At 33.0% G+C, this 21697-nt stretch overlaps 1 protein-coding gene across 2 annotated transcripts in view; it reads left to right on the forward strand.

The window, feature by feature from the left end:
• The first annotated feature begins 3469 nt into the window (after window positions 1-3469).
• Window positions 3470-21697, forward strand: part of LOC149559162 (protein CNGC15b-like) — a 266655-nt gene continuing 248427 nt past the window's right edge. Inside the window, exons 1-2 of one of the 2 annotated variants that reach the window (XM_089833076.1) lie at window positions 3470-3687; window positions 4883-5017. In XM_089833076.1, the coding sequence (XP_089689202.1) occupies window positions 4992-5017 (26 nt within the window). In that variant the 5' untranslated portion in view covers window positions 3470-3687; window positions 4883-4991. Of the gene's footprint in view, window positions 3688-4574; window positions 4692-4882; window positions 5018-21697 lie in introns of those variants that run through there. The other variant, XM_089833077.1, reaches the window with a different exon arrangement.

Consider the following 21697-nt stretch of genomic DNA (forward strand, 5'->3'; position numbering starts at 1 on the left):
GTAAGTCCTAAATTTGATCATCCCATTTATTTATTTATGTGTTTGCTACTATAATAGAATTTTTTTAGTGTGACCCATAAATTAGGTGGCTTCCTACTTGGTGGTGACCATGTCTCGCATATGCTACCAATGTAAAGGTAGGTGTCCCACTTAGAAAAACTTGCAATATTGATATGTAAGTGTCACATGTTCAGTTGTGACATATTTATGATAGCTATAATAAAATCTATGAGAACCATGACACATTCTATAGGATAATTGGTTATTCCTCAAGGTGGGTGTTCATGCATTCAAGAGTGTTGCATGCATTAGGATGTTTTCATTTGAGGTAATATGTGCATGTGACAAAGTTTCAAAGTTAGAAAATCTATGACATTTTAAGATGATCTTTTATATTTTATAATAGGTTACATACATGCAAGTGTTGTCCATGCATTTTTTGATATCTCGCAACCTTATATTCATGCCACATGGACTCAGGAATACATCTTGGGATCTCTTCCCTATGTAATGTATAATCCATATATTGGGGTTTTATTCTTAGTTTTCTAATTTTTCTAGATAATATTATTATGATATTAGAATTGATCCAATATTTTAGATTGATGTTGAAGACTTCTTTTGAAAAATTATAGTGCCAGAACTATTTTTTAACTCATTTGTTAATAAATCATACAAAGGTATAATGCTATTGGAGTGTTGGGTTTTTTACACTTGACATTTTCAACATGTATATTTTGAATTTCTATTTGTATTTATGGTATATACACATTTATAATTTAAAATTCATTTCTTTTGTTGTAAATGAAAAGTATATTTGTCAAATTTCCTGATTTTAAGATACTTTCTTTACCATTTATTGAGATCATTTTAATTAGTATTAGAGCCTAGTCAATTTTGGTTCCATTACTGTGTTTTTGTGCTATGCTCAATTTGAGTGAGAACTTTTATAGAGATTTTTTCAAAATCTAGTTACATGAAAAAGATAGAAGAAATCCAATAGATTTGAGATGGATAATATTAATGGTGATATTGCTATTAGGATTTAACTGTGTGATTTTGAGTCAAACTCATTGACCCATGAGTTTGACTCAAAATTACATAGTTAAATCCTTATAGCAATATCATAATTTGATTTGCTATGGAAATTATCTCCTACTTATCAATATTAATGGTGATAGCTTAAAATTAAGGAAGTTAAAAATAGAAGATTTTCTTGTAGTTTATGATCTATGAGTTGAAATATCTACATCAAAACCAAAAGTCAACATGACCTTGGATGATTATAATTTGATGGATCACAAAGCTAAAGATCTTATAAAACTCTAATTTTATTTATTTATTTATTTTTAAATATTCATGAAGAGAAGACTATGAAAGAGATATGGAAGAAACATAACTTAGATCTTTATCATGTTAAATTTTGTCAAACAAGTTATTCATAAGAAATAATATATGTATTCCTTTAAGATGGAAGATTTGAACTAAATCATATGAGTTCCTATACCAATATTATTACTAATTTGGGTTCTATTGGTGAGAAGATATAGAAGGGAGGTCATTTCTTTCTTATGTATATCATCATTTCTATATTTGTAGGATCACCTTATAATGACTATCATGAGTATCACCACCAAGTTCAAAACACATGAGTTGGTTACAACATTACTTTCTAAAGATATGTGGAGAAAAACTTATGAATCTACAAAGAAGTCCCTTTTTATTCATGGCATATCAAAAGACAATGAAAAGAAGAAGAAAATTTGGTATAAATCCAAATCCTCACAAAGATCTAAATCTCCTAGAAAATCCAAAGTGGAATGTTAGAACAAAGGAATATTGGTCATATTCGTTAAAAATGTATGGAGGATAAAAATAATAATAATAAAAGAATGTACCTCTAGTTCTTATTTAGACAATTGTTCTCAAGACCTAGTGATAAAGCTCATCTATTGCAGAATTGGCAACACATAAATTGAAAAGATGTATGGCTAATATATTATGGTGTATCATTACATGTGACCTAAGAAAGGGGTTGTTTATAATGTATAAGAATATGATGGTGGGAAGCTGTATCTTGGTGAATGGCTCTCATATAAAGAGTATTGTCGTGGAAGGGTCAAGATTAGATTTTGTGATGGAAGAGTGAATGGGGTCAATGGTGTTTTGTAAATATTAAATTTTTCACACAACCTATTTTTTGTAAGTAAATTGAATGATTTAAGTGTGCATGTAATTTTCTCAAATGGAGGGTTCAAGATGATAAGAGGAGCTATGATGCTTGCTAGGGGTGTTCATATTGGTACTCTATATAATCTAGATGTGTCCACAATTTAGTGCAATATTTATTTTATGAAATAAAATATTAGAGAGATTTGGATTGTTCATCCTCACCATTAGATCAAGTTGTAAAAAATTATATTGCTTCCACATCTAATGGTTGTGCTTTTAGAACAACTGAGAGTGTTAGTGCTTTTGAAATAAATTTTCTCATAGAGAAGACAATGTTATGGGATGAGATACTTGGTTAGATTGGTAAGAATGATCTTAGAACAGTGAAAAATAAATGTCACCTTGAGGGGTATGATGATTGTAATCTTGATTTTAATTATTGCAAACACTATATATATATGATTTATAAAAAAAATCTTTGATTTTTTAATTCCTCACAAATTTCTTGGGTTGCTAGATTTGGTACATTTGGGTGTTTTTGTGGTCTAGTAAATGTCCATTCAATTTCTAAATGTATGTAAACATTATTTCATTTAATAATAATCTTGATAGTACTCAATAAAAATAATCCATTCACTAGAAAACTGAAACCATGTCAAAATTAGAAACTACCTCAAATAGTACATTAAAATATGTGTGACAACCACTTCCTACAATGTGTCGAATCTGGAAAGGTAATCCATGATTATTTTCAATTTGAAACCCTTGTGCTTCATCAATGTCAATGTGACTATTCTACTAATTCCCCAAGTTCACGTTTCTACATTCCAACATGGGTTGGGAGGTGGCAACATTGTTCCAAATAAATAATAAAGCATCTTGATACTTATTTTTGTTATTTTATTTCAATTATTGTACAATCTAATCTTTTCAATACATTAAAATTTTATATTTTGTAAGTCAACATATTGCAAAATTTAGACTAATAAATAAAATTAAATATACAATAATTTAGCTTTTTTTTCACTTTAAGATTAGATTAATACCATAAATTACCTACCAAAAGGATCTAGCTAATTAGGTAATGCATCTTATTCACACTACAAAAGTCAAACAGAAAATATCTATGTTCACACCAATACTCCTACACCATTCCAAACTAATCCTAATTTTGAAAAATTCTAAGACACGTCTTGTTTCGTATCTTAGAAGAAAAGTACACAGCATTCAATGCATGAAATACTAAGAAATCAGTTCCTCGGATTTTAAATTAAAAACCAACGTTGAAAGAGAAACCAGAGAAAATTTGTAATGGATTTGACGCTTTCTGAAAAGGCAAAAGTAAATAAACAAATCTTTCCCCTACAGAAAATCTTTGATGACTATGCACAATGCACTAGAGAGACCGGGGTTCGAATCCCTGTAAAGGATCAGGCAAATAGCTGTATGGCCTGTGTTCGATACGGAGGAAATATACAAAACTCACTCAGAATTCAATCCGAATTCAATTTACAGGTAGGATAGCAACATAGAGATCCTTGCGAGGAACCTTTATTTAAGTTTTATTCCATTTTTTGTATTAATTTTGGATCTGTCAGAGCTCATTTATTGTTCATCAAAGTCTACGGAATTTGCGACTTATTCTACTCAATAGGAAGAAGAAAAAACTTTCTAGGGCAGGTTCTTCTGGCTAGCAACTGTTCATCAATTTTTTTTTTAGCAGCAGTTATGGACTTTGATACTCATTTAAATAGTATTTTCGAATGAATTTTTTATTAATATGTGCTGCAGATAAATTTCGGAGATAAAATTCAAGACATTTAAAAGGAAGAAGAAAGACATGGTGAAATAATTGATATATATCTTTTTTAAAGAAAGTCTATTCTTTAAAGATTTATTTTCAAAGTAGGAAAAGTTTCGAGTTATTCTGATCTCTTAAGTAGAAGCTTCTGTGAAAAACTTCAAACTTAAATTGTGCATTAATAACAACGTAAGATTACAGATAAGCTTTCCCTTTATGTCTTCCAGGGCGAAAGACTCTACCCTGTTGCATCAAAATTTGCTGCGAAAATAAGGCGAAGATAGTTAATTAAGATTTTATGTTATTAGTTGAAGAGCGGAGAAGGATCCTACGGTGATTTGCAAAGTCCAGCAACCTTTTCTGGTAACAAATAGATTCAAATCGATTAAGCTTCAATTCGGTTTGACGGAGCTAGAAGTTCTGAGGAGAGAGCAAATCAGAAAAGTAGTTAGAATTTGTGAGTTCAGAGGAATTTGACAAGAATAAAGGGTTAAATCAAGGAAGCGTGAATCGGTTTGGACAGTAAATCAAATCAGAGTTCGCCGCATTTGGTTCAGATCGTTAGATTGCTAATGGTTAAGGAAGGAGACTAAATCGGTTCAAGATTGAAGTTGGATTGAAAATTTAAAAATTTAGGAAAGGAGCTCCGTGCAGTTGATACATTTTTTTTTAGGGCTTTCGGATTCAATTTCAAGATTTTGAAGTTGTTTCATACACAGTTACGTTCATTTTCTGATAAAGTCTAATTATTTCTAAGAATTTTTAGATTTGATTGTGTAAGTTTTTTAATATCAAAATTTCGGAGTGATCTATTTCTTCCTTTCCAAACAATCAAATGCAAAAGATTTGTAGAAATCTGTTCTCATTGAAATATGATTCGATAAAATGTTGACCCCGTGAATTCTTCAGGGTTTGCTTTTCCTGCTCGTGGGAAGATTTGCTCGGATCTGATTGAATCTCAACTGGGGAAAGATTATTGGGAAGATTAGCTCGGATCAGAAACGCAGCATTTCAAGCGATGGAATTCAAGAACAGATCTGCGAGGTGTGTCATCTTATTTCCGTATTCATTTTCTGAAGTTGCGTAATTTGTAGCATGAAACAGATTTTGAAATGTCTTTAAATCATCTTCTGTACCATTGATTCTTGATCAATTTTCTTCCTCCCTCTTGTAATTTTGATCGTAATTTCTAAGGATTGCAGCCAATCTTGAAAACTTAACCAATTTTCAACAAGTCAACATTTTCTAATAGTCTCTTCCCTTGCATCCGGTTTGGTTGGGAAGATGAATTTGTGGCATAACCAGGTTAGGTTTGGTTGGGAAGATGAATTTGTGGCATAACCAGGTTATCTTATAACGAGGTTTTCGAAAACCTGGTTTTGTGGTTTGGAAAGCCAATGGTCCGTTTGGTTGACACGGAAGATGAATATACCATGGACCCCACAATATTATTAAAAAAACTGTCATGAAATTCAAAACCTGGTTTTAATTTTGAATTCTACCTTTTTATTGGAAGATGAAATTGAAAACCAGGTTATAATTTTAACCAACCAAATGCCCATATTTTTCAAACGGGGCCTTGTGGCGACTAGAACTCCCTTATTATTAACCTTAGGCTTGGGTCCCACCACCTCCTTGCCGCTCTTTTTAATTCTTTTAAAGTTTTGTTATTCATTTATAAAGTTTATACAAGTCGTGATTAGATTGAAATTTCATATTCAAATTATTTAGTTTAGAATTTTTTTTAAATTTTTTTTAATTATATCTATTCATTTATAATTGTAGTTGAGAATTTATTAATTATAAATTATGCATGCAATTGGTTGGCATTTATTTTTATTTCTTAAAAAATTAAGATTATTTAAGCAATCTCTTTATGCTTTGTATTTTTGAAAGTCATTTTTTTAATTTTACTTTTAAAAAAAAAAAAAAAAGTTTGTGTAGTCAATTGAAAATGAGCAAATGAGTGATGAATCTAATAGATTAATTTCAATTTTTTCATTCTTTTTTGATATTTTGATAAAAGATCTCAATACTTAAACCATCATTCCTCAAAACCATACATCTTGTATTAGAATAGTTTGTACATAGAATTAAAGAGTTGTAGGATTAAAGGAGTAAAATTTATTTGTATTCTTAATATTTAATAACTTTAAACACATAATAATATTTTAGAAATATGAGTAAAAACTAATATAATTAGGCTGTTGAGTTAATGTGTATTTTTATGATTATAATTTGTACATAGAAAAAATTAATTAATTAATTTTTAAACCTATAGATTAGAGATTATTAAAAATATATATATTACAATACCTTTGTAGTTATAAAACGATATAACAATTTATTTAGTGTATATTTTTAGGTAATTTTCTTAAGACCTTTAGTTATAAAAAATTTAGTAAAAGTGCTTTTAGAAATTTAAAAGTAGATGAAATTATTTAGGTGCTTAGTAAATTATATTTTTTATATTAAAAAGTAATTGAAAATGGGTGACTAGTCCAAAAAGAATAATAATAAAGTGACAAAATCACTATTAGTCGATTGACAGCCTAGAGACCACAACCACAGACAACACACAACACACTGGCCACTCATATTCAATATCAAAAATAGGAAACTACGAGAGCTCAACAAGCTATGATCACATAGCCTATAGATGATAGTAATAAAATAGTAAAAATCTAAGTTACTTGCATAATTGGTCATAGTTAAACTAAAAGAAACCATGTTCAGAGTTTGTAAAGTTTTCATAAAAGCATCCACACATGGTTTGCACTTAACCATTGCTAAAAACAACAAAATGAAAGCATAAAATGAGGATGAGCACCCATTCTTTCTTCTCCTCCAAGGGGGTTTGTTTTTCCACCAGCACATACAAACAATCGTTAGTAGGGAACCTGTAAAGTTTGTGGACATTGCTTGCCTCCCCCACCTTACCTCCACCTTCTCATGTTGTAAGAGCTGGAGGGTGGTACTTGGTGCATGCATAAATTTAACAATGAACTTTTCTAGGTATTGATTTCTTTAGGTTTTCTAGGTCCACCCAGAGATTCTATAATTTAGTTTCAACCTACACAAAAGTGGTTGTATCCAAGTTGGCAGTGGGGAAGGCGGTCTAAACTAGGGGGTGGATAGGAGAGGCATCCTAGGAAGGGGAGGAACATAGGGGGTGGGGGGATTGGACAAGGGGGTCCTCATTTGGCTTCCTAAGAGGGGAAGTAGTAGTCAAGCGGGAATTGTCACTATTCCCTAGAGCATCCTTATTGCTAGTGAGGTCCACTATGCTCGAACTATAACTAGATGACACATTAGACAAATCTTTCTCCTAGGAGGCTTCCTCTAGACTTTCTAGGGGGTCTTAGCAGTTTCTTGTTCCTCATCCTAAATGTAGAGGTACCTCCTGATCCTAAATGTAGAGGTACCTCCTGGCTTTATGCTCTTGTCTTGCATTTTATTTTATTTTTACCACTTCCCTTAGACTTTGATTCTAAATCAACCTCTTCCAGAATCTCTTGTTTATCTACCTTTTTTTCTTATTAGGTTTATTAGCAATTCTATGGGAGTGTCTCCTCACCCAATAAAATCCATAACCACCTCACCCAACTCCATAGTGAAATCAATCTTAGGGTTAATTTAAGAAAATGACATCATGGGGAGTCCTTAATTTTTAGCCCACTTGAGGAAGGAGATACGAAGGTGGAATTTAGAATGTAGGTTGATACAGCCATAGGGGAGGTGTTGGGCATCAAGGGGAGGTGTTAGTTTATTAGCACAATGTTGCAGGGGGATACGTATCATGGTGAAAGTTATATAGACAAAAAATAAGGCCCTGGTGGAGGATGGTGTATTTTTACTTCCCTCTCTAAACTTTCTAATTTCTATTACAAATGCACTGGGATCATGCAATAAAAAGAAAGGAAAAGAAATTTTATCATGATATTGAAAATGGTTTAACAAAGGGAAGTGGTAGTAATATCTCACTTTGTAGTGGCCCTTCAGGGTGAGGTACTTCATGACTAGATAGTAGACATTGTTCTAAGGTTTCAATAGCTTTTCTCTATTAAACCCACATCTCAAGTGAAGTAGCTCCTCAACAAACTTGAAGAAGAAATTCATACTAGTTTCATCTACCACTTTGGTCACCCTCTTCCATTTTTTGCATTCCAAGGAAAGATTAGTCTCATGCGCAATAACCACTTCATTGATTTCAAAAGTAATGCCATTGATGGTGACCTTACGGTCCTTCCAAGAATTAACCAGCTGCATCGACCCCAAATTATCATACCCTTCCATGACTTTCATGAATGGAAGGAGTCCTCACTCAATAATGTACATATGAGTGCACTCATTTTTTTCCATATATCTTTACTTTGCCCAGGTTCTATCCTATCTCTCTCACCACCCATGTCAACCAGTAAGATGGGATCCTTAGTTTCTTCTATAATTAGATCCTTAAGAAAATTATAGAGAGAGAGGTGTGTTTCTCTTTACAAAGATGATAATTGTTAAAATGAATAGAACCCACGGAAGGATTAAAAAAGATTCCCTTCCCAAAAGTTCTTTTATACGAATTATCATTCTGATCATCTTGGTCAGAAATCACATGGAGTTAGTGAAATGACAAATGAGGAGGGTAAATCAAAAAATCCCTTTATTAATTAAGTGATATTTAGCATCACATAAATAATGATAAAAGGGGATTTTGAAGGCATAATTAATTCACTATCTCCAATTATAGTTGATGGCATAGCCTCAAATCTTTTCAATATCTTCTTTAGAATAATTCTTTAATAAATTATAGTCAATGTCATTATATTTAAACACGATAATGCTCTAATAGATGTCATCACCCCTTGTCTGGATGCAAAATCCACCAATAGGCCAGTTGGGAAACATTGTGAGCTTCAACATCATGTATGAGGTTACGTGTACTTTCACTCTTGAAGAGAGTTTGAACTTCTATCAGAATGGTCACCATTTATTTCCAACACTATAGTCTAGTTAGCTCCAAACCCAAACTAGCCAATTTATCAACCACATTATTTCCTTCACAATATGTGTGTTGAGCTTTGGTTTCTTTTATTTTCACAAGGAGAGGCGAAACATTAGACAAAACACTTTCCAAAGCCCACCCACCTTCAATCGCTAATTGATAGTGTCAATAATCAATTTAGAGTCACCTTCTACCAAGGTCCTAAAATTTCCCATTGAGGTCATAAATTTGATGCCTAAGAAGAGGGCCAAAGCTGCCACCATATTGCAAGAGTTGGTGCCAAAGTTGCCAGTATATGCCAAGATGAACTTTCCTTCCCCATCTCTAACAATCCTACCTCTTGCGGTAACCTCCTTCTTTTCTACCCCATCAAATTTGAGGTTGAGCCAACCACCTAGGGGGACACCAAAAAGTCTTTTCGTCAACTTGTTGTTTCAAGCTATTGAATTCAATAATAACCACAAATAGTTATCTTTTAGTCACCACCCGACAATCCCAAGGGGGGAGGTCAAGTTTTCTTCTTCCATTTAGCAATTGTGAAGTTTTTGCACAGCTTCTTGCAATCATGATCATAACACCGTCCACAGTCATCTCCACCTCCCTAAAGATTTTTTTATTTCTTTCCTTCCAAATATTTCAGCAGACATGTGTGGGAACCAAATTCAAGAGAATCTAGGTGGGAGAGTGGGTAGAAAGGACCTCTCAGTCAACCATAAACTAATGAATATTATTCTTGAAGACCCAATGGAGATGGAACATGTTTATCAAGGATGCCCAAATTTAAGATGCAAATGAGCAAGAGTTGAAGAGATGATATATGTCTTCATTTTCCTATTTGCAGAGAATACATCTATTAGGGAGCTAGAACCCTCTCTTTCTTATATTATCCACAATTAGGATTCTCTCATAAATAGCGTTCGACCAAAAGAATTTGATTTTGGGAATTTATTGTTGAATCCAAACCCTTTTCCAACAAAGCATGGGGGCCTCCAAGTCAATCAATTGAAGATAAGAAGATTAGACCAAGAAGTCACCTAATTAGTTTTGTCCCATGTGATTATATCCTAGGAAGGCACAATGGGGATCTTGAATAGGTTAACAAGCTCTTATAATTCCTTAATTAACATATAGTCCTAGGGTGGTCACCTCTAATTGAAGTTAAAGAGTTTCTATTTATGGGTAGGGGTGATATAATCACTGACTAATGACCAAATGTGTCTTTTAAATCATTCTTGGGGTGGTTTTTTATTAAGAATTGAGGCTTACCCCCCATCCAATTATCCTCCCAAACTCTAGTTTTTTGTCCTCTACTAACTAGCCATCATAGGCCCTATTGGAGGAAAGTGTAGTTTATAATAACATTGTTCCAAATCCTAGAACCATATGGGAGGTGAAGGAGGAGTCGGGGAAGTATAAATGGTTTTCACAATTTTCTTCCACCCTCTCAATCCTTTGGCCAACTGCTAACCAATTTTAGTTAGGAGTGTTTTGTTGAGGTCCCCCACTTTTCTAACACCTAAACCACCTGGGGCTTTAGGTTTGTAGACAATATCCTAGATAAGCAATTGATCCTTGTTTTCTCCTCCAAACCAGTCCAAAGGAAATTTTTTGGATCCTAGATCTAGAATGAGGGCCATAGAAGAAGATATTTGAAGTATAGAGAGGAAGTAAATAGGGATGTCATGCAAAGAAGCATAAAGGAGTTGGAGTTTTCCCATACTCCTCAGGAACTTCCATTTCCATCTTACCAACTTCCTTTGAATTCTTTCCAATATTGAATTCCAAAACTATTGGTTGCCCTCCTCAAACATGAGAGTGAAGCTGTCTAGAAGCCAAAATGTGAGTGACCTTGTTTTGCAAGGAAACCCTTATATTAAAAAAGTACACTTTACTTTTATCAAAATTGATGTGTTGACCAAAAACATGAGCATATTGGTTCAAGAGGGTCTTTCATTCCCTGGATTCTATAATAGAAGAGAGCCTAAACATAAAGGTTTCATCCAAAAAAATTTGTAAAACCTCCAAGGGGAGAGAAGTGGTCAATTTAATTTGCTAGATGATCCCTACCTCTATTTTAGAGATACTCTTTTTCCCTAGGACATCTATCACCATTATAAAAAGATATGGTAAGAGAGGGTCCCCTCGATGAAGACCCTTCCTAGATGAGAAAGGTCCCCCAAGGCATCTCATTAACAATAACATAAAATTGGATCAAACTTATCAACACCTGAATTAGCTCAATAACTCTCCTACTAAAGTCAATCTTAGCCATGACAACAAGAAGGAAATCTCAATTGACTCGATCATAAGCTTTAGAAATATCTTGCTTGAGGGTCATCCCCAACTTAGTAATCGATGTCAATTATTTTAGGTAATTTAATTTACCAAAAGATAGAATAAATTGAAAAAACCAAAAAGGGGGCATTTAAATTAGTTAGATATTAAAAATAAATTATGAATTTAATTCAAGGAAAAGATATTTAAATGATTTTTTTAATTTAATTAAATGAGTTTAGGCTAAATGTAATAATTACCCTCGGAACATGTGATATCTCATTTGCGTATTTAGTTTTCTTGGTTGTGAGGTGAAAGATTATAAATATACTTGTTGGATTTTTGAGTGCTTATGTATTCCAATTGTAACCTTTTCTTTGTGTTCTTTGTTTACCCATTTAATTTGAAATGATCAAACATTAAATGTGGAACTCTTTTTAATTGAGTCTTTGATGTTGATTGTTATTACTAGAGGCATGATTAATTTTTCTATTATTCATTTATAAAAAAAATTTAATGTGATTTGGTATTCTTTAGTAGCCTTTGATATTTTGTGCCCTATATGGTTTCTATATTCTAATTTATTTGGGCTAAAGATTTTTTTAGTTAGAAAATGAAGACTATCTTTTCTTTATTTTTTATTTTTTTACATTAGGTGGGACTCCTACTAAAGCATGACTCTTATTTCTTATAGGTTAGAGTTCTTATGAAGCTTTTCTTAATTTTTCCAAAATTGGATGCTCATTGTGTGAGCATTTTTTGGGGTTAATTTTATGGTCAAGAAGATTCAGAACATGACCTTTCATCCATAGTCAAATGGATACATGAAGGTAGTAAATGAACATTGATACAACCAATTCATGGAAACAAAAGTATCTTTTTTACAAAGATATGGTATCAACCTCCTATGATGTTCTTAACACACATACATGATGCAGGAGCATCTTGGGTGTAAGAACAATCTTGCATCACCCAAAAATATTTCCTTTCTATTTCTTAGATAAGGGTTGTCTCGATGTAAAGTTGTTATTTCTAGAGACTTTTTGCTTAGTAAGTTAATCATACAAGTTCAAAATATCTCAATTTCGAAGGTGCATGTTCATCTTGGACATATCAGCCTACAGATTGAGGCTAAGTACCATATCATGAGTATTCATGAAGTTATTGCAGACTTTTGGTGTGCAATTTTGGTATAAAAAAATTAGGCTTAGTGTTGAAGGCCTTAGAGGCCTTGGATTGGCTTAGAAATGGGGTCAACTAGAGCTTATGCCAATTAGGCCCTATAGATCAAAAGTTGTGGATTATGATAAGGGGTCATAATAGCCAATCAGAGCAATGATTTGAAAGTTATGACCTTCCAAAGTTGGGTCAACCAAAATTTCCAAAATAAGTATCAAAGGTGTATTGGGTGTACTCTATATGTAATTTTAGAGTTAGTTAGTCTCAAGGGTTAGGGTTTGATGTCTAGAAACTTCCCAGGTGGTGTAAAAATGTCTATATAAAGGAATGCCCATACATTGTCTAGGACAACTCTGGGTGATAGTTCACAAACACGGTTATCCTCTCAACAAGCTATACACTTGACCAATTTTCAAAAAATTGAAAGCATCATGGATTTTTTCAAAAAGATTAGCATTTGACCTTCATGATCTGCATAGTTTGTAGTCAAAAAAAAAATATATAGAAAAAAATTACTACATTTTCACGAATCTAGAAAAAAAATTTGACTTTGTTTTGTCTTTGGTGCATTTTGTCTAGAGATGCTCATCCCAAATCATTTGATGGGATTGTATGATAGCTAAATTGAATGGACAATTCATTCTTGTGGATTATGAGCTTAATCTACTAAAGAAATGCAAGGCTTGAAGCAAGTGGGAGGATATGTTCAATAGTATACAAAGGAGTTCTATTGAGTTCTCATCAAAATCAGCCATGCAAAAGATGATAAAGAGAAAGTCACATGTTGTCTTAATAGGTTGAGGCCAAGCACTCAAGAGGAGTTGAGTTGGGTATGAATGAATAGTATTGAAGAGGCATACCTATTTTCCCTAAGAGTTAAGGAAACATTGAACAAGAATAGTGAAAGAGGTCACAGCGTAAGATATAGAAAATGGTCTTATGGAGGCTAAAACAATGATCAAAAGAACAAGGATGATGCAAGCAATAGAAATTAGAACCAGAGGGGAAATAATTTTGATCATTTCCATGATCACAATAATAGAGATTAGAGAGGAAGATAAAGAGGGAAAGGACTAGAAGAGGAGGTTTTCGTGGAAAATGTTTTCATTCTGGAGAAGAAGAGCATAAAGCATTTAAATGCTCTTAGTGCTAAGGAAGAATAGATTAGAGAAGATAAGGCCATGCCAGAGTTGCGCATATTGATGAACATGCTAAATCATTCCATTTTGAAGATTTTAAAAGAGGAGAAGTCCTAGTTAATAGAAGATTCTTCTTGTTGAGTGGTGAGAATAAACCTAATCAAACGAAGAGTTTCTTTCTCACTGAGGTACAAATGTGAAGATAAGTGATGTGATGTGATCATTGATGATGAAATTGCTAATAATCTTGTGTCAAAAAATATTGTCACAAAGTTAAATCTCAGTATGTAGAAACACCTATGTTAGTATCGTATTGCTTGGGTTTAGGATGACCACAAGGTCATGGTCAATAAGAAATTCTTAGTGAAGTTCAAGATTGGAAGTACTAGGATGAGGTGTTGTGTGATATCATACCTAGGGACATATGTCATATGTCATTGGGTAGGTTCTGGTAGTTTGATAGGTATGTTATACATGATGGGCGTGCAAATAACTTCACTCTATTGGCTCCTGAATTAACACCTTTCCAATAACCCAATGATAGGAACAAATACATCTAGGGGCAACTAATTCCCATGTTAAACATACCTATTTAGACATCTGGGCCAACTATAAGGCTTTACTCCTTCTACTTCAAGCTCTACAAAACCTAGGTAGGTAGACCTCGGATTCATTCATATGGTACCAATTGCCAAAACCATATATTTGAATATGGATAAACCAGATTGAAACCCCAATTCTTCTATTGCTTATGCTAATTTCAAAGATATGAAATAGCCAATAGCATGACCTATGAACTCAATAAGCTAAGTGAGGGAAAATTCTTTCATCTCTTCAACATAAAAGGGGCAAATGTTGATGAATATCAATTAATTTCAGCATAACCAAGACATGAACAACAAAACACATAGATCTTGTAGTTGATCAGTGTCTTATATATTAGGAAATTACACAAATTACTAACACACATCCTTGGAAATCATTGATACATCTCATATATTAAGCCTCCAGATCTATCCATTCACCTAGTGAATCAGACATCTGCATCATTTATGAATCTCATACTCGACCTATCCCTTCATAAAATCAGCAACCATATGATGATAAACCAAGAATTTACATGACTCCTTGAATCAAAAGCAAAATATATCAACACATAAAACCTAAAACAAGCTACAACTAGTTTTGTGCTCTTTGTTTACAAACCACAAAGAGTTACAAATAACATGAACATGAGATAAAATTTAGATTGAGCATAAACTCATTGCTCATTTTATTTATTCCTTTGAAACAAATATATAAAGGATGTTGAAATAATTGAGAAAAACAACTCAATAGACTAGAACTGTCTATATTAACTCCATTAGTGTTGTTCATAAACAGAGAGAAATGTTGGGCATGAATGGTGGGATCACAGCTAGAACTCTGCTCAATAATCTAAAAAATAGCCAATCATCAACAACCCTAAAGAATGAGAAAAGAAGAGAATAAATAGAATGAAATAAATCTCAAATCTAATACAATGCTGCCATTTGTCCACTTGAAGAACTTCCATCTACTAATGTAGAACCTCTCTCTTCTCTATTCCTTCCACTGAAAATTAGATCTCTGTCATTGCTATTGAAGAATACTTGAAACTGCTAAAATAATGAAGAAAGAACCAACTACAAAAGATGTTGAATATGATGCCAAAAACACATGCTAAATAGCTTTTCAAACATAACAATACACCTAGGAACATTTTCCACCAAATCTAGAGCCACCAAACTTCTTTGTTAGCTTCTTAACTGATTTTGAAACTTCATGTTGCAAAACACTTATTCTACTACGAATGCCCCCATTTTCACAAATCTTCCTATAACTTCTACCACTAGTGACCTACAAATATTTTGACTACAAATTCAAAAATTTCATCTTCTCCCCTTTTTGTTGATATATGATACTCCATATTTCGGATAAAAATAAGGCCCAGGGTAGCCATTTGAAATTTTAGGTCCTTGGCCATGAAAAAGGCTTTTAAAAGTTGAAAATTTTAAAAATTTATATAGTTTTAACTATATAGTATAATCAAATTTATTTCAAATTTTCAACTCTGAATGAGTGCTCAGTTTTGGGAATATTTAATTTTAATTTTTAGTACTTTCTCATCTTACCTCATTCCTCCAGTCCCTAGGCACCACATGTCAATTCCCAAGTTTGCTACCCAAGCAGGACCCACATCTCAAGCATATCCTTCGAACATTGAAATCTAGCCTCCCAAACTTATGAATTTTATAAGTTTGGAACTCTATTTATCTGGCTTCCTGAACTTTCAATTTCATAGCTTCGTAACATTGATTTTCTATCTTCCTGAATTCACGATTCATAACTTCGTGGTTTAACAAATTTGATTTCCCAAACTTATGAATGGGCATAAGTTTGTAACTCTCCATCTTTTGCATCTCAACCATACAAAATTCCTCTACCTGTGCCACATCACCATCTCAAAAATCATGTGCACTTCGTCAAAACTCAGTCTTATATCTGACCATGTGGCCCTTGGTCCCACCACGCGAGCTCCTTCCTATCCTCTCAAAAGGGATTCATGTCTTTAAGACACTAATGAATTATGCGTTGGTGTGTAAAAACACCTTTTAAAATACACCACATAGTAAATGTGGGATAAAGTAAATACATTTTTCCATTAAGCTAAGTGCAATTTGGACTTAGGAATTTTTCCTTTGCCTTGTCATGTGAACCTAGTTGCATCTCCAATGACTTTTGCAAGAAGAACAATGACATATAAATCATGACCATGAAGATTATAATCTGGATCATGATATCTAGAAGGTATGTTGCTTCTACTGGTGGCACCTTCGATGGTCAAATCATACATTTGAAGGTTTGGTTTGTTCCTCCTAATGAGTCATCAACATAAGCACTTTTACACAAGAACTAGTAGAACAATGAGACTATTAGTTTGAGAGAATATCCAATCATATCCTCTCTTCACATTCATAGCACTAAATCGTGACATGAAACACATGGCAAAAGGTTAGGAATACATCTACATGAATTTGTACCCTTGCTTGGTCACTATTTTTACTTCTCCTATTGGACTCTTAGACTTCTTACTCATCACATTCTTGTTTAGACCATGGATTGAAACACTCAGATCATTTTATTTTACTTCTTGCATACGGAATGTAAACCATGCTCGACAGCTCTAGTAGATCGGCTTCCACTTTTTTCTTTTTGCATATGGATTGGGTATTGAGAAAACAATGTCAGAGGCTCAAAACATCAACGTGAAGATAGAAAAAGTCTCTATTGTGGCTGCTTCATTCCAATGACCTGCATCTCCTCGCACTTAAACATTGGACCTCCATCCGCAATGAAGATGATGCTATAGATTGTGTAAATCTCTTGACCCCATAAACTTGCAAAATGTAGTAAATTTTAGTGTATATGGCATTGAATAGCAAGAAACCTATCATTGCCATGTGAGGAACTATCCCTTGATACCATGATAATGGGGAAATCTCTCAGGGAGTTAAGAATAAAGGCCCAGAAAAAAGGCAACCCATCAATAACAAATTTTGTACCCAATTTTTTCTTTCAAGCTAGCAAGAGAAAGAGGTCGCAATGTATCCAATGCAAGCATAAAGATAAAAATAGAAAGTGCCTGCAACTGGCAATTGAACTAGAACCCAACAAGAAATACTTTTTTGCATCCATGGAGAAAAATAACTAGAGTTTTTGGCTCCACTGCTTGAATAGCTTTATCAATTATAACAACATCAAAGTTGTGGGCTCCAATTTTCATAATCTTTATTACTATAGAATTCCAACTAGCATTTAATGTACCCTAGAAGAATGGTACCTTAGTCTTCATCATTTCTCAATAGTTTTTCACTATCATCTTTTTTTATTCATCATGTGTAATTTTAAACAACTTATCTTCAAGATGCCTCATGCATTCTCCATGCCTTTTACTGATCAAAACAAACTAACATCATTTCCCCTCATCTCTATGATTTCAATATATTATAGATGCACATTTCCACTTTGAATTGCAATTATTTCTATCACTGAGATTGAATATAATTGACATGGATTGTGGCTTGTGTATGCTATGAAAAGGATAGTTGACTCTCACGTCTTATCCATTTGAGGAAGTTAGTTGGGCCCCAGAGTGGGTCTAACTAAAAAAAATTGAATTGAAACACCTACCCTTTCAAACTAATCCATTAATCACATGGCCCTAATTAGATTCCTATTTGACCACTAAATGAAAACTTAAAACTCACTTCAACACTTAATGCAAGGTGTGATTTTTTGACAGGAAGGCTTATGGGTTGGCTTTAAAAACTAACCAAAATAAACAACTCAACCCTGAGATCTGACATACCTACTCTCTGTTCCACATTCTTGTACCCTATTAGATTTTGTGTCATGATGGAATTTGGGTCAAAATATATTGACTACCAAATCTACTCACTTAACACTACCTGCAAATAAACATGTCAAAAAACAATAAAGTGTGTTTGGTTTCAACTTTGAAAATAGGTCAAAGGGACACTTGGGGGCACAAAAACTAGGGCATTAGTTTATTGTCACAAGGAGAGTATAAATATATGATTTGGGTTCATGAAAAATAACTAGGAAAATTTGGCAAGCATTCAAAATTAGGTACTCAGAATTGCAAAATTGGGAATACTAGCAGAACAATGACTTTCTCAAACGAAATGGACCTAGGAAAGTGTGCAAACAGATAGGTCAAGACTCAAAAAGTGGCACACTTAAAATATTTTCAGAGTAGAACATAGTGGTACAATCCATTTGGTCTCATCTATCATAGATTTAGAGTTATAACATCCTGAATAGTGTTATTGATCAATTTGCACTTGTAGACACTAGTAAAACTTCATAAATTACATTTGGAATCGCATTTGAAAACTAGTCAAATGGATTCATCATAGGCTCAAATATGGAACATAATAATTTTTCTAACCCCTAGAATGTAGTACAAAAGGGATTTTCTCGATTTGGTCAACTGGGTCAAAATTATAACTAGTCAAACAAGGCTTCCCAAAATTCTGAACAATTTGCATCAATATGACAATAGTAAACAACCAACTTTGAGGGTTTCAAAACCTAGTCAAAACATATCAAAATGACTTGAAAACTAAAAAATAGGCCCTTTAATATGCATACTGAACACTCTCAAAGTGGTGAGTCATGAAACTTAACCGGGTGCAAGATATTCAACTACAAACTAGGCTTCTTATTGATGTTTGATACTTAGACAAAAATGCAGATTTGAACAATGCTCAAAATAAAACTTCATGGAATGACAACTTATCATTATAGGATGCATGCATATACTAAATCAAAATTTTTAGAAACATAAAAAACTTCATAGGCCTCAAAGTGAGACTCACATTCACATGCACAAAAAGTGATTATAGGGGTTCAATTTGACTCAAAATTTTGAATGGTACTCAAAAATAGGGCTTCAATTTTGAGTCCCAGTAGTGGCTCTTTCTAGGGATATATGTCCCTTGTGGGCATGGCAAGGATTCATATCTCTAGAAGAAGTAGAGCACTCAAAAACTTTCTCTTGAATAACTTTATTGAAAGTAAGAAAACTACTCCTAAAATGTACAAATGATGGCCCCAGGCCACCAAACTTCAACAAAACTTTGTATCTCTGTCATATACCTAATTCTAATTTCTTCCTTCATGAGGTAAGCTAAAAATATTATTCTAGTTAATTTCACCAAGAAAAATCAGCATTCTCCATTAACTCATTTGGCAAAACAAAATTACTCTCTTCACTCTCATAGCACATATACCAATCAAACTTTACTTCAACATCATTATCACTATGAAAGGGTGAATTAGCATGCTCATAGAAACTAGAATCAAACTAAAAAATCTTCATCCGCATATGATCAATGCATACTATCAATAGGAAACACAAAAGCTGCATACTCTACTTCATTCAAAATATTGCACATGTCAAGAGTTTACAACTCACCTTGTGTAATTGGGTCTGAAGAATACATAAAATCATATTTCTCATCACTCGCAATCATGATACTCATCCAATTAGATTTTTCACATGCTAAAACTTGTTCACACTCAAACAATGGATTAGTTACCAAGTTTGAAAAACTATCATGAGAGTGTTCACATACAATATGTTTATCATAATCAGAGTCTTCATAAAATGATTTGTTAGAGTGAACTTTGAACTCATCAAACTTATCATCACAAGATTCATCAGCACATAAGGAAAACTTAGAATTAGTTTTACAACTTCCAGCCTTGTCTTCTTTGTCATATGAACAATCAAAACTTATTTCAGTATTATCAGCATGAAAAGAATTTGAAACAATACCAAATTTCTCCCTAATAGTATTCTCTGCGTAAGCCAAGTTGTCATGTGTATTGACACTTGAATTATTGTCATAGACACCTCCAAAACTTGACAAAGAATATTTTGATTTTGTACCACTATCAACATTAAACTTTGGAGAAAGGAATTCATTTGAAAAGAAACATTGTAGGGGAAAATTAGATCATTCTTAAAAATGTTTGCACACCTTTCACAATCATGGGTCAATATTGCTGACATTTTATCAACACTCAACAAGACTCCAAAGTTTTTCCTCCTTGGCTATGATCACAATTTGGATCATCTGAAAAACTTATAGCAGCAGTATCATTAGTAAGATAATCTAAGAAATTAGAATACTAATCACAACATGTTACCTCTTCTTTGTACATTACATCAACACTAGGCACTTCATCATTCTTATTTTCATCACAAGAAGAGTTAACTGCACTGTTGTTAAAAATCTATTCACTCTCACACATACTATCACATGATTCATTCTTAGTCATGTATCCATCTTCATCTTGCTGACTAAAATCACCTGATTCACTAGATCTAGAATCCATCTCTTGATAAGACACATTATCAACATCTATGGATTCATTATATTCATCTTGGCTTTCAGTACATTTACTATTGTTATAAGAGGATTCAGTATAGAATTCATTGTTACTCAAATCACTCTCAAATTTCTTGAAAAGATCTTCAATGCACAAAATCTTTTTCCAATCAACTAAATCAGGCATAAAAGTATCTAGGGAAACAATAGGCCATGAAGACTCCTTAGGTCTTAAAGAAAACTATAGCTATGTGGGTGTTGATTTGAACTTCATATAAACTTGAATGTCAGTTTTCCCTTATATACTTCCTACTACATTTCTTATAAAAATATTAAGCTGACTATGAAGTTCCCTTTTTAGCATAATAACCTCTTCAATCACACTTTCATAGCTTGGCAAAGTAACTTTAGATATAAGATTTGATTCCATCTTGAAATGAAAAACTCTACCTCTTTCTCCTAGTGCTGATAATCACTAAATAGAGGCAACCATCTATAACACTTGACTTTTATGAAAAGAGAACATATGAAAATCAAAATATCTTAAGTATTGATGTTGAAACTTGATCTACTACTTTGGCATAGGTGTAAACCTCAACTTCTTCACATCATCAATAAAAACCATGTAGAGCTGCCACCACCTTAAAGAGGACAAATAAATCATTGCTATGATTTTCTTATTAACATTATTTTGTTTATAACATAGTCTCTAAATCAAGAACTTATAACTCCATTTCCAAGAACTCCTATCAAAAGCTTCAGATCTACCCATACAAGTTGAAAGTCCTTCAAAAAATTTAATGTGAAATCAACTAGGAAATTGGTACAAAGATTTTAGAGTCGCCACTCACACTTGTGAGAAAAGATTTGAGCAATAATTTGTAACTCAACAAATTTGAACTAGACTTTCAACTTATAGGAACAACATGCAAAGAATCAAACCACTCTTGGAGATTTACAAACTTGGAAAAGAGAAAAAACACTTTTGATTATTCTTGACTCTAAATTTTATAACAGCACTTTAAAACATTACCCAATTGAACTGATTGACGATGAATTCACTAGTAACAATGTAATTTACATTCAACTTTCAAAGTACTATTGTAAATGAATAAAGCATTACTAGGAGACATGAATCTTTAGCAAAGAAGTGGAAGACACATCACACCTTTTTTTTTGTAGCAAAGTCTTCTTA

This window comes from Cupressus sempervirens, chromosome 5 (assembly GCF_028749045.1).
Source record: "Cupressus sempervirens isolate cs-2001-9-10 chromosome 5, ASM2874904v1, whole genome shotgun sequence".
Classification (NCBI taxonomy): Eukaryota; Viridiplantae; Streptophyta; class Pinopsida; order Cupressales; family Cupressaceae; genus Cupressus; species Cupressus sempervirens.